Source organism: Hoplias malabaricus, chromosome X2 (genome assembly GCF_029633855.1).
Source record: "Hoplias malabaricus isolate fHopMal1 chromosome X2, fHopMal1.hap1, whole genome shotgun sequence".
Taxonomy (NCBI): domain Eukaryota; kingdom Metazoa; phylum Chordata; class Actinopteri; order Characiformes; family Erythrinidae; genus Hoplias; species Hoplias malabaricus.
Genome location: NC_089819.1, coordinates 22,404,341 through 22,419,724, shown reverse-complemented (window position 1 = coordinate 22,419,724; position 15,384 = coordinate 22,404,341). Strand labels below are relative to the sequence as shown.

At 36.8% G+C, this 15,384-nt stretch overlaps 1 protein-coding gene across 1 annotated transcript in view; it reads left to right on the top strand.

Moving 5' to 3' along the window:
* The window catches only part of LOC136676771 (A disintegrin and metalloproteinase with thrombospondin motifs 3-like), a 132,912-nt gene that overhangs the window by 47,500 nt on the left and 70,028 nt on the right, over window positions 1-15,384 (top strand). Inside the window, exons 7-9 of the mRNA XM_066653987.1 lie at window positions 8,235-8,318; window positions 9,170-9,326; window positions 13,332-13,437. Coding sequence (XP_066510084.1) covers window positions 8,235-8,318; window positions 9,170-9,326; window positions 13,332-13,437 — 347 coding nt within the window. The remainder of the gene's footprint in view (window positions 1-8,234; window positions 8,319-9,169; window positions 9,327-13,331; window positions 13,438-15,384) is intronic.

Below are 15,384 nucleotides of genomic sequence, written 5' to 3'. Positions count from 1 at the left end.
AAATGAGCAAAAATACTAAATCATGTAGTGTTCCTTTAACCCTTTAAACCATTATCTTTACCTAGTTTCAGTTCTTAATACAGATTATTGAGTAAATGCTGTACATGATTCCTAATTACTTTTTTATATATTATAATCTCATACTGAGGGTGAGATAAGGAAGTGAGGACCCTCCCGGCCCCTGTTTACGGGGTTAAAGAGCTCACTTGGAAAGCCGAACACAGATAAGCAGTGGTTATTTGTGTCTAAATTGCTGTGGATGTGATTGGAGGGGAGTGCTTTGTCTCTAGGTGATAATACTGATACTGATTGGTCAGTTTGCTTGTGTTTGATGTTGTTTATTTTCCACAAAACATATGCAAATGCGGTTTTGTTATCAGGAGTTAAACCAGCGCAGGAAAAGCAAAGGCATAGCACTTATTATGTGTGGTTGCATTAACAGCATTCTTTCTTCATAATGTTCCTGTAATACCTAAACATAATCCAGCTTTTATTTTATTTACTTGTTACACCGCTTGTCATTTCCTTTCTGTGAATGTTTAGTAATGAATAACAGAGAAGAAATATAAATGTTCCAATATGTATTTAATAAAATGCTATTATATTCCAAATTAAATCGCATTTTACGTTGAATGGCAGAATAATTAGGTTCCAAAATTTGAATACATTAAAGAGAAAGATTAAATTTAATAAAGTAAATTTTCACTTCAGAAATGTGGCTATATGTATTGTGTTCTGACAGTGAAGGCGTGTGTAGACTCCTTAAATAATGTATTTGACCCCTTGGCTACAGAACTTCTTACTCTTCTAAGAAGGCTTTACACTAGATAGTGGAACAGTTATTGTGAGGGTTTAAAAGCATTCAGCCACATAAACACTAATGAGGTCAAGTTCTGATGTGGAAGGTTAGTTCTGGATCAAAAACAATGCTCACCCCATGCGGCCCTGTTCATTTTCAGCTGCTTCAACACAAGACAGTTTATTGACTGTGTTTTTTTTTCAGGGTTCATTTGAACTCTTAGTTCAAAATGGATGCACATTTAAGTAGCAGAAATCACTCATTAAAAGAAGAGCCAACAATTGTTTGGACATATCCAGATGTATCTCATAAACATTTCCAGAGAAAACACAAGTTTTCCTAACATGTAACCCAGGGGAACCCCAAACTAATGGCATATGTCTTACACAATACTGTGTTTTCAGACTACCTTCCTGCCTTATTTTTATTTACCTTATGAGCTATGTCAAGCGTTTTGCCTGGAAGGGAGAACATTCTGTAAGTCAAACAAATTGGTGGGATATTATATAATTGGCTTCTCCATCTGTGGGCTGTATCACAGGACTGTGACCATATGGCATGGCTGTAATATGCCTTCAAGGACAAATACTGAGTCTCCTCTTGACTGTCTCTCCTCTGTACAGTGGAGGTTAGTTGTGCATTAATTGCTCTCGGATGCAGGATCAAATCCAATCACTGCACACCTCCTCCAAGCGCACAATCACTCCTGAGTTGTGTACAGCAACATTAAAGAGCTACTCATAGCTCAGGTCACCCACACGCTTGGCCCTATCACAGAGACATACAATAAATATATGCAGCTTGAGTGCCATTTAATTCAAAGCAAGGTACCAATTAAGGCCTGTTACTGCTGTGTTTCTCCCACGCTTACCTCATACACTGCCGCTATGCATTAGTATGTTCAGTTTGACCCCACGTTCACCTCAATGAACTTTAAGATCATAAGTGAAGGTTAACCACTTGGAAGAAAAAAGTAAAATAAATGCAAATAGGCAATTACTCTCATTCTATATGAGTGATAATCAACCTTCATTAACATATCAATGTGATCCCAGTGATCTGAAAACCATTATTTTCCTTTGTACTTGCTATTTTCCTAGGCTCAACTGAATCAATATAATTTATTCCTTCACCCCTGGAGGGGGTGCCAGTCCTTCGCAGGACAGCACACACTCACACATTTACTCATACACTGAATCAATATCAGATTAATGTAATTAAATATTAGGAGGATGGGATGATTTGGGTAAAATATGCAATAGGGATTTTTTCATTTTGTTATTGCAAATTAAAATGTAATTATTTTCTATAAATAAAGGTTCAGGCCTGTTTTTATATTGAAGAAGATGGAGAACTAGCTATAATATTATACGCTGAAAGTAGAGCTGGATTGAATTTAGTTGTCATGTAAAAAGCTCTGTGTGGTTTCTGACTGGTCTAACTTTGCTATAGAAGCTACATTTTCTTATTTAAAGCTTGGTAAGTGACTGATAACAATTGCGTAATAGGTGAGGTATTTTCACTTAATGACTGACTCAGTGACGTTGAAAATACGATTAAGCCAAGATTATGAAATGACGATTATATTTGGTTGCAAATGAAAGGTGAAATGACATCTACAAAAAGACGTCCCTCTTTGTCTAAAATTATATGGTCTGAAAAAACAAAACGTCTGTCTTGGGCTAAATTTGGACCAAATCATACCGACCAAATTTCAACAACTATATTTGGCCTAAATAAAGGCAATGATGGACTGACCAGAAAAAAAAACTACCTTCATATGACGTCTGGTGTTTGGTGGGGTTGCTGAAATAACAATAACAAAGAGTAAAAACCCAGTAAACAATTAGCCGTTGATTCAACGTTGAAGTAACGGAATGACTGCCGTCTAATCATCGTTCTCTTAAGGTTGAAAATGAAAGTTGAAAAGACGTCCAAACACAGACATTGAAAAGATGACTATTAGACGTATTTTGGACGTTATTAATTGGTCCCGAAATAAATTACTTGTATAAAACTCGTTTTGGACGTCCACTGACGTTATCGATTGGTCACCACTTAACTAACTTATTATGATGGATTTTGGACGTCCATTGACGTTTAAAATATGTCCTTGACGGACAGACTAGTTTTAGACCTATTTTGAACGTCCAGGGACATTCCTTGTTTACTGGGAAGGGCTGGTGTCCATTGACATAATTATTTTTTTTTACAGAAGTTCTCGTTTTAAAACGAAATTTAAAACAAAATTGAGATTTTTAACTTTAAACCTATAAAGTCATTTCCAGTTATGTGTAAGCAATTTTTATGTGTATAGGACTGTGTATATGTTGGAGACCATCCTAATATTTGAGACAAAATGTTCAGTAAGTGCCCATTTTTCAGAACAAAATTTATTTCAGAACAAAACATTTATTTATAATAATATTCTGAGAGTATTTTTATTTCAGTAAAATTAGTAATGTGTGTTTGTTACTCCATAGTATGCTGGAGTAACAATGATCACTCCATAGTATCAGTATCTGCAGTGCTCTTCATTGTATCTGGTATTTTTGTAATAGTGTTCAATGCCCTCTTTATAGTATATGCAGCTTTTTTCTGTCAACCTGAATATAATTATATGTATTGATAAAGTTTATTAATTCAATAACTACAACTGGTATCATTATATTGATCATATTTAATGTATATGTATATATCAGACAATAGTAGCCCTAGACCTGTAAAAGTACATATAATCTGTGTATTGAGTTTTTGGTTGGCCTGGTTTCTGGGAAGTAGTCGTCGGGGCAGAGACGGCAGCATCACATCCTGCTTTTTCACAGACCTACACTGCAGCCCCTTAGCGAGGTGAGAAAGGAAAAACAGAAAAAAACAGCTGAGCCTTTATAGGGCCCCTGGGTTACTGCCCCAACACTGGGCTCTTTTCATTAACTGGATGTTCATTCAGTCTGTAGACACACCTAAAAATGCAGTCAATATGCGGGCACCTTGCCCCCAAACACTAGCTCCATCGCCGCCAACTGGACTCTTCACATTTACTTACTGGAGACTTAAGAGAATGCTTCATAAGATCCAATTTTCTTCCCCTTCTCTCCGTCCTTCATGACAGTGATCCTGTCGAGAGACCCACACTTCCATGAATTATGCAGAAGAGAGTGGCTCTCCACTCACTTACTCATTCTCCCTCACAGTACAGGGCCTTGTCTCTCTCTCTCTCTATCTCTATCTCTTTATTTACCACCATCTTCTGAAGCAGAATTGATTCTGTCGCCAGACATGCTGTAATGCAAAATGAAAGAAGGGGTTTAAAAGCAGCCTGAGTGAAGAGAGGTCTAACTTTGTTTGAAGGTTGATGTTTTCATGTCTGTGAGCTGTATAATTGCCATTCAGTTAAGGAACTTTTTTCCTTGTTAGTTAGCCAGGTTTTAAAAGAATGCTTCATTCCAAGTCACCCCACACTAATGTGAGTAAGGTCACTTTTATAAGGATGTTTTGATGTCTGGCAGAAGCTCCCATAGGAAAAAAATCAGACAAGTGCTCTCATTCGTAGGTGTGCAGATTGTCCTAGACAACAATGAGAACAGGTGGATAAACAAAGAACTTTACCCTCTTGGATATGTTGACAGACCTGTTGTCTGTCTGAGTCAGAAGAGAGGATCATGAGTTGCATCTCAAATGATAGGGAAAAGGAACTTATAGCTGATTAAATAATTTTTTAACACACCGTGTAAGTGCAAAAACCGTTATTATATGACCAACGCTGTGCCCTATAGAGGGTGTAGGGAGACATTTGGGATATTGCCTCGGCTTCACTGCAGCTTGGAGACATCTCCCACTGATCTCACATTTTCAGACAAGGAAAATTACTTTAAGAAATTTTAAGCCAAATCAGAAAAAATAATTAACGTTGACAGTTACAGTAAACAATTTTTATCCAAGAATCTGTTGTACTCAGAGTGCAGGGACAGTGGGATTGGGTTATTTACCCTGTAAACAGTGTGTAGAAGAGAGGGCTTTTGTTATATGTATGAATAACTCAATCAGATTTGGTCACGAGCAGGGAAATTAGAGTCGGATGTGCTAACAATTTTCCATTAGTTACTATGATGAAAATGCTAATATGGCTAACAGTGGATAAGTTTTGATTCTATGCAAAACTGTTGGATGAGTTTTTCCCTTTGATGCAAAGTGGTTGTGGGCTTTTGTGATTTGGGTGTTGTGAGATTCAATCCAGCACAGAAAGAAGAATTATTTATGAGATAAATGTATCCACTTTTCCCATCTGATTACATTAGTACTACACTCTGAAACAGATAATAGGTCCCAAATACGGTGTCCACGCTAAAAACAATTTGTTACTGCAACGCATGGATGGGTCAAAATTAGAGAATTTCCCTAAGGGGATCAATAAAGGCTGTTCACAGATTTCATTTTATCTGTAGATACTATGGCTATATTCTGTTTAGACTCATGTTTCTTGTTTGTTTATATTTTCATTAAAGATGTTTTAGGTCTGTCTCTGTATATTGTTTGAATGATCCGAATACAGTGTGTCTTGGGTGTGTGTTAACCTGTTTTTTTATTCACGGTGGCTGAATAACTGGAAATAAGACAGGAACACGCTCCGTTTGTATGTTTCTGGGGCTGTGTATGGCGAGACACTATGTCCATTGGCCAGAGCCTCAGCTTGGCATTGGTTAGTTCACAAGCTCAGCAGTCCAGCTCGGAATAAGACTGGATTTGTCTTATTTCACCTTAGTGTGTGTGTGTTTGCCTGAAGTATTGTAAAGGGAAGCGGTGGAGGGACATTTTGTGGCTTTAGTGTGTTTATAAAACTCCATACAGCTGTACACAGCCTGTTTTAAAAACAGCTGTTATTGTCTGGTTTGGCCTCCTGTCTACATGAACACAATGTTTTATGTCACTGTTCTCATGTGGATGGTAAAAATGCATCTTTTTGAAAAAGCTGACGTCAAACTGCATGCCTGTTTCTGACTTAAATTTAAATAGCATTTCCCTCCCTATTTAGTGAATTACATAAGTCATTAAACTACAGGGTGGGCCATTTATGTGGATACACCTTAATAAAATGGAATGGTTGGTGATATTAACTTCCTGTTTGTGGCACATTAGTATATGGGAGGGGGGAAACTTTTCAAGATGGGTGGTGACCATGGCAGCCATTTTGAAGTCAGCCATTTTGGATCCAACTTTTGTTTTTTCAAAGGGAAGAGGGTCATGTGACACATCAAACTTATTGAGAATTTCACAAGAAAAACAATGGTGTGCTTATAAAATGTGTTCAAAGTGCTGCCCATTGTGTTGGATTGCCAATGCAACCCTCTTCTCCCACTCTTCACACACTAATAGCAACACCGCAGGACAAATGCTAGCACAGGCTTCCAGTATCCATAGTTGACCCTTTTCCCATTGAAAAAACAAAAGTTGGATCCAAAATTGCCGACTTCAAAATGGCCGCCATGGTCACCATCCATCCTGAAAAGTTTCCCCCCTCCCATATACTAATGTGCCACAAATAGGAAGTTAATATCACCAACCATTCCCATTTTATTAAGGTGTATCCTTATAAATGGCCCACCCGGTACAATGTATACATGCAGATATCACTAGATTTCAGATTCCCACATGTCAATAAATATAAAGGATGCTGAAGTAGAAATATATAATGCACTATTAAGCTCTAGAGGGAGAAAATCTTTTTTTATAAAGGTCCATACGCTTGTCGATGTGGCCTTGTTCAATGATGCAGTTCTCCAGTGTCTAAGTCCATACAACAGATCTTATATTGCCAGACCACTTGAATACGAATTGTACAAACAGACACAGGTCAAGTGGCTTGATTTTTTTACCACACAAAGCACATGTGAATTACAAATGCTTTGCTTCCTTTTCCTCAGACATAAATAGAAATGATGACTGTGCTGTGAACTGAGAATATAAATGTGTTGGAATAGTGAGCTGTGATCCAGAAATATTCTGCTAACACCAGTATCTGACCTTATTGATGCTATTGTTACTGAATTCAAATCCTCACAGAAATGTTCCAACATCTAGTGTATAAATTAAATAGAGGCTGTAGCTGCAGGAAAACTGATTACAAGAAAACCAGCTAAAAAATCCTACATTTTCATTCCCAGTTGGCTTGTACGTTACTTGTAATTGTATCATTCATTTGAGAAATGAATATTCCCCTTTTGAACAAAGGGACCCGACTTGAAAACCTGTGGAGATTTTTTTCCATTTTCTGTTACATCACAATAATGACAACCATTTTGTTACAAACGTTGTGCTTAAAGATTTTAGACCAAGTGCCACCCATTATTAAACCCAAACCTCCTTTAGACCAAGTACCACCCATTATCAAACCAAAAACTCCAAGAACCACCTATAAGTCTTAGCACAGAAACATATAACACATACATAACATAAATCTACAAATAACACACTCAAAACTGGTACACTGTAGGCACGCATATGCATTTACTGCTTACTGTTTTAGTAAAAGTGCTAACCCTGGCTATGCAATGGAAGGGAGTAAATCAGTGAGTTTCAACAACAGATCTCACCATCCACTTTTTACAGTGCTTGGTCTTGGTCATATTTTTGACAAGTGGCAAACAAAGTTGTGGCAGTTTTGTTTGGCCTACCTGGTTCTGCAGTCCACAAGCGAGCATTGTAAGATATCTCTTGGGATTTGGAAACTGGGGTGGTGTTATTCTTTATTGTGGAAGTGTACCGTTTCAGATCTTTAATCTGATATGAAAACTGACAGCGATTGTGTAATTTGCACATGGATGCTTTTAATTACTCAATTTTTCTTTTTTGAATGAATGTGTAACATTTTCAGCATGCTCCAGAACCACAGTTTCAGAACAATTGCACTAGAAGAACCAGCACCAAAAGCATGTGTGCTTTGATCATGTTAATTCTCAAAAAAATAATGTGATGGTGAATTAAAGTTAAATTAGAGTTTGTACTCTCTTACACAGAGCTGGCCAATAAGAGCCTTTGTTTGAAATCAGCCCTTTCTTATAAGATGCGAAAAAAATTCCATGGTAAAATGCACCAGCACAAGTCTTACAAACATTCAACATGAGTACAATATTAAAACCTATTAAACCTTATTAAAGAAATATACAATGAACAGGTGTCCACCACTTTTTTGGTCACATTTCGGTACATGACATCACTACAGTTCCAGGTGTAAGTTAGTATTTTATGTTGATGTACTGTGATTTATTGATTTGGAAATTATACACAGAACACATGTAACACTAAGTGTTATATTTACTCATTTTTCTCCTGTTGAGGAGTCTAAAGACTTGCGCACAGTACTCATTAACTCTGCTTGAAACAATCTTTACAACAGTCTAGACACATTTAAAGGTGAAACTGTTCTTTGTCATTTCAGGTGAATGAGATTTACCATGATGACTCTCTGGGAGTGCACATTAACGTGGTGCTAGTGCGAATGATCATGCTTGGCTATGCAAAGGTAAGGCACTGCAAATAGAAGCTATTGTGTTGTCTGTGAAATACATTTAAAATGACAGCAGAAGAAAAATATATTTTAGATCTGTTTTTGTTTTCACTCTATTTTTTCCCTGCAAACACACTTGGAATAATACAAAATATTTTTTGTATCATTAATATTAATAACATGATATTATATTAATATAATATATAAATAATACATTTTTATAATTAAAAGTGACTTATTATTAAAAATAATATAGGTTTTTTTCAACATCAGATTTCATAACACATAACGTTGCTTGATGAGAACATTGTAAACTCATAATAACAAGGTTCTTCTTTTAAACACATTCCACCGTGTATTACGCTATGACTTGATTTTATGAAGTCATATGACACTGGTCATGTAAATATAACAAACAACACAGGTTTATACCAGGAAATATCAGGTGCTCTGTATACCATATAATGCTTTATTATTTTATGTATACACCCTTATTAATTCAGGATTAATAGGATGTACTGTCTTACTTTATAAATAATAATTCTACATATATGAAAATTGTATATGTTTTATAAGGCATATTGTATACAGGATTTATAGAAAATATAATGGAAAAAAAGAAGAAGAAAAAGAGTACACAAAACAAAAAGAGCAGCATTTTTCATGGGAAGCCAAACAAAACCCTCGGATGATTCATTGTGGCATAATTTTTGGCCTGTCTGTAGCTAGCTGAGATCAGGCAGACTGATGTATTTTTGAATGATGTTGATGCTGAGTAAAAGACATGGCTGTTTGTGGATTTATTTATTTATCTATCCATTCATCCATCCATCCATCCATCCATCCATCCATCCATCTATCCTCAGTCCATCAGCCTCATTGAGAGAGGCAACCCATCTCGTAGTCTGGAGAATGTATGTCGCTGGGCCTTGGTTCAACAGAAAGAAGACCCAGACCACTCAGAGCACCACGACCATGCCATCTTCCTCACCCGCCAGGGCTTCGGCCCCACGGGCATGCAGGGTAAGTGCCTCTCACACAAGCTATATTAACATTATTAACATCATCTGTTTATATGCATGGGTTAATTCTGCCTGTGCCCAGTGATGTTATCTGTGAAAATAGTCCTGGTTGACATTAACATCCCATTTACAGTACACTACGTTCTCTTATCCAGATGGAAATTTCCAGATGAACATTTCTAACTGTACATGACAGTCTTTTTAAAATATAAAGGTTATATATAAAATATAAAAATAATCTAATCCAAAACTTACATGTACTTTTGAACTCAATCTTATCCATAAAAACAGAACAAATCAATGCACATGTTTGCAGCACTTTTTCCTTCTTACTCATCATTTTAAAACTACTGAATTTAAGGTTAAATAAATGTTAATCCACAAATTAAACACAAGTCACAAATATATTTCACTATTCACAAATGAATACACCCCAATCTGTCTCTCACAGTCTGCAGTTTGTACAAATACAGTTACATTCATAAATACATGGGTTTGGTTTTCATAGATATATCATAATAACACGTGAATGATTCGATCCACAAACACAGATTCTACAATTTACAAATACATTTTAAATTCGAGACTTGGACTTTACTATATACAATGTAATTTTAAACACATGTATTTATTTTCGCATAACATTATGATATATCTATGAAAACCAAACACATGTATTTATGAATGTAACTGTATTTGTACAAACTGCAGACCGTGAGAGACAGATTGGGATGTATTCATTTGTGAATAGTGAAATATATTTGTGACTTGTGTTTAATTTGTGGATTAACATTTATGCATTTGTAAAGTAGTAATTATTTCTCTCCACATTGTTGCAGTTGCCATTAAATGACAAAAGGGAGGGAGAATTCATTTTAAATTGTAATATGTTACACAAGAAATTGATATTAAAAATAATTTATAAAACAATGGGGAAAATATAAAAATATAAACAGATGATACATGTAATTTTTGGTATTATTAATACTTTATATAAAACTATATATAAATGACATTTTATATCAGATTAGCAAAATTACATTGGTACAATAAACAATGTTAATCTTTTTGACACTTAGTCACCATCAATTCCTGGAAGTTGTTAGCCACTTTCTGCTCATGTCCTGAAGATGTTAGTGGACCTATTATTTCCATGGCTTTTTGGCTCTCAGGCTCTTTTGAGTACCTGGCAAAACCCAGCCATTACATGGGCTGAAAACCACAGGCGAACAGGGAATGAGTGAAAGGTACCTTCCCTCTTCCCCCATAACCCAGCACACAAAACACACAAACACTCACAGATCCCTCTTAGACAAGCTATGTGATGTGGCAAGGAAGCAGACTGCACTTGAAAAGGGTGGCGAAAGCACACTTGCATAAAATCAGAGAGGAGAAAAAAAAGGCTGCTTTTGTCTCCAAGGACCGAGTCGCTACTCAATCGGAACGATCATTGAGACCAGAGAGGAAGAATTGCCCTTTTCATGCCTAGTTGACTATGCAGGCTTTTCATGAACTACACCTTTGGCCCAAATATGTTGACACTATTGTCACTATCTTCAAAACCCCTGCTTATCTCAGGGTGGCACAAAACATCTTCTGAGACCCTGACATGTGTCTGCTAAAAACTCATGCCAAGCATAAACACTTCCACTGCCATTCAATAAAAGTGGCCTTAATTCCAACTTGGTAGCAGATAATACTGCAGTCCTATGTAGAGATGTGCTCTGCTGTGGTTAAAGGACGTATGCAATCAAACAGCAGCATGTCAGCGGAGACGCCACCAACAATAATTGCTTTATTACAGGGCCATCTGTCTGCCTCAAATCATTGTTTCATCTTTGGGTTGTACATTGAGCTTGTAATCTGACAAGAAATGAAATAACGTCAGTGTGACATGACTCCCGATCCTCTCATCACAGAGTCAACAAAGGTCTAAGCTTGTGGTATTTATTTGGGCAGCGATGGGCCAATTTGAACAATGTTCACTTCTTGCCAGCTGAGAAAGTCTCATTATTTTCTGCAAACATACGTGAGATTTTGTAAATGTCAAGCAGCCTTTCCCGAACGGATTTCACCAGGACTTTGCTGAGGGTTTCATCCATATTCGGAACACAGTGGGAGCAGATGAAGGTGTTGTTTAGAGTTTTCAAACATATGAAATGAGACAATTGTTCCCTCTAAGCTCTGCTGCTTCTCTTGAGATGCCTGAGTGATACACCAGAGGCTTAGGAGAGCAGAATGCAGATCAATTTAGGCATCCCAGTGCCCATCGAACAAATTGGCACTCGGATGTGATTGCATACATTGCTGTGAATCAAGGCAGTCTGACACTTTCATTTGAAAACACTGGAATCTGCAAGAAATATAGTCATTGCTTCCTTTTTACATGGCTCTTTTGTAGGGGGTTAACTGTAAATGGTGAATTGCCTTTCATTTCTATCCACTTTAACAGACTCCGCTATTCTCTTCTTTTATCAGCTTTTTGCAATGATTCATTAAACCATACAACAAAAAAGTGCTAGTTACTTGTGTAGAAAATGTTCGCAGGAAAATCAGATTTACCGTTTTCCTCCAACAATCATTCAACCAGGCTAAATGTAGCTAAGTATCAGAAGCTAAGAAGTATACCAAATTCATAAACTGTACTTAAAGCTTTCATATTTGAGATATTGGAGAAAATCAAGCTTTACTTGTGCTTCATATTTGAACACATCCACAGATTTTTGTGTCCATCCTGTAAGGATCTGAAAACTAAGTCTAACTAAGATTCTGGTGTTGCCAGAATAGGGCAAAATGTATATCACAGTATTTCTTATTTTGGTCGATACAATATAATTCCGATATCAATATGAACAGTATAAAATCCATTGAAAAACATCCAAGAACAAACAAGAAACATGACATCACCATCAAACATAAACCTATTGGCTTTGTCGATATTAATATTTTTAAACAAAATTTTAAACTGAGTGCGCTGAACTGACGACAGGGCCCTGTAATGAACATCAGTCAGTGACACATGTTTTAAATAATATATGCTGGAATATTAATAATGAGTTTAAAAATCATATCATATATATTGATAGAGAATTGTTGTCCAGCCCTGTGCCAGAACAATGTACTGACCACTCCTTAACCCGGACTGCAACTTTGCTGAACGTGTTTGGGATTGCTTGAATTCTGAGGAGCAGAAAATACAACCAAATTCTAAGACTGAATTTTGGAAGATTTCTTAGTAAAACAAAAAAAAGCAAGTCTCCTTTAACTCAATGCACGCTAGCTATGCTGGATTTGGTTATTCTGTTTATTTTCATTTATTTATTTCTTGGTCAGTGCTTCTTTAAGTTGCATTGCAATGGTAATTATTTGAGACATATTCAATATGTAGTTTTCTTTTCTAAAGACCCTTGGCTACTCAAATATGTCATCATTGAGGTTTAAAGAGTGGAATGTGTCCTAAAGATAGTGGGAAGACAAGCTAAATAGTGAAAAATATTTATATTAAGATATTGAGCCTTCTGACAAAATAAAAAGAGATTGGATTGTGTCTTTTCACGTCATGTCTAGAGTTTGTTGGTCTCTGAGGGCCTTGCATTCTGTGAGGTCTCAGTCTAGGTTTTTCTAATAATAATAAATGCAAAAATACATGAACACATTTTGTTAATGTCCCAGCATGTGTTTAGATTAGCCTTTCTAATAAATCACAGCAATTCAAGCTTCCTGATCACATCCAAACATCATTAGTAAAGGGTTCTGTCTTATCAGATTAATAAAATCAGTAAACACCTGTTTATTATAGGATAATTCTGGCTGAATGATGGTGGCTTGCTGAACGACAGATGGTCGGCACTGATGCCTTATGTTGTATTCTGTAGAGCTTTTTATAAACAATGTTTTATTCATTCAGTTCATGAGTTGTGGAGTTATGCCAATTGGTATTATGTGTAGTCTGTATGCTCAGATCTTCTGTTCAGTGAAATACTTCTGTTGTGTTTTCTGATCTAAGGATATGCTCCAGTCACTGGGATGTGCCATGAAGTCCGGAGCTGCACCCTCAACCATGAGGATGGCTTCTCCTCTGCCTTTGTAGTTGCCCACGAGACCGGACATGTGTAAGTTCACAAACTAGGGCCCTTCAAATGCCCCAGATCGTACAAACCCAGTTCTGAAAAATGTGGCATAGCAGGTGAAGTTCAGATGAAAGCAGAAAACAGTGAGTTTAATGTTTGAACTTGTTCATGAATGAGTGTAAAGCAGCAGCCAGGAGTGAGCCTTGAGTGAGGTTAGCAGAGATGCTTGAAAATCTCCAGCCGTTCAAGTGCAATAAGTGCTGGCAGGGATTTAAAATATTTTACCCTCTACAGCAAGGGTTCTCATCGTGTGGGGGGCTCCTCCTAGGGGGCACAAGTACAGGTCCTGCATATACTTGTACACGTGTGGCATGAGAATAAGAGATTTGAAACTTTTTGAAGAGGCTGCAGTGGAGAATGAGAAACAATTCCTGTTGCTGATTGGCTAAATATATATTATATAATATATATATATAATAATGTGATTAAAAATGAGAATCTATTATCTGATTGGCTGCAGGTGAAAATTATTGACATGGACCCCTCCTACTGACTCCTCCCACTGGTGCTCATGCCTGCAGTATAGATAAATACACACTCTTACCCAGCTCAGAATTTTTAAAAATGGATTGGTGGTTCAAAAAAAGTGCTAAAAATTAAAATGACTGTAAAGGAATCCACAATCACATCAAGAGCTTTACTAAACATGGTTTTCTCAAATATTTTTTTGTGCAAGGGTTGCTGTAAAGTTGGGGTGTGGTGCACAGGTTTTAAATAGACACACAGAAGGGTGAGTGGGATATATGTATCATCTTGGTGCTAGGATGCTAAGCAGTTTTCAGCTGTTTTTCTTATCAGTTTACATTATTTACAAAGGCGACATTTCTCTGCACCTCTTGCAAAGTATATGTTATTTTCCTTGGGCTTCGGCTCTGAGCTGAAATTTCAGTTTCTGTTACGGGCGGAAAATAAATTGTTATATTAGAAATGTGTTAGGGTCTTTATAATGAGAAAATAACAGCTTGATAAAGTACAAAAGCTTTTACTGGTGGGATCAATGGGGTCCTAAAAAGGTGCTTTCACCACAGACAAATTAATCTCTCACTGGTCAAGTAGCATGCCACTGACTGTATTTGAGTGTTTTATATTTGAATTGATCAGATTTGAGGTTGAGGACACTTTCCAGTTATGAGGATACGGTACATGACCTTGGGGTTTATTCACCTGAGGGAAATGAGGGGGGATGTTCCAAGGTGCAATCTCTATGTACTTATAACATTATTAATATATACCTTCAGCTCAATCGGTTGTGTCAGATTTATTTTATAGATAAGTGTAAAATCTCCTTCCTCACTAGAGCTCCTAGCTCATGGCTATTGAACATTTAGCAAGGGTTCATAATGGAAGAGGACCCACGCAGATTAGTCACTGAATCAATGCCTTTCTCCCCATATTTCACCCTGAGCACATCTTAAAGAGCTTTACTCTTTCTCACATTTCTTTCCTTCCTTCTCTTCCTCTGTTTACCCCGCACACCAGACAGAGAATGGTAAAGTCCTCCATTAGTCTGTCATCTAAAGTGTTTTCACCAGCCACCTGCTTCCTCCTTCCCCAGGGCTGGAATTAGCTGCCGTTAATATTAAGGACATTTATTTAATTCTCAACAGAAAAAAAAAGAAACATCACTTTGTTGGTTTCTAGACAACAATCACTCAGAGAAACTACATCAAGTCATTGAGTTCCTTTCTGTACTGCAACATGAGCTGAGGCACATATGTACATTTTTTTTTGTGAAACTGAGATCATTTAGGTTTCTTTTCTGTTCTTTGATGAGAAAATTGATTTTTCTGGCAGTGATTTGAAGTGAGAAATGAGGAAGCACATACATTAGAGACAATGGCCTTTATTTATCAACACTGTGTTTGTTCAAATCTAACAAGAATAGTCAGGGAAAGTGTTTTGTTTTCTAGTTTATTTTTACCCAAAATA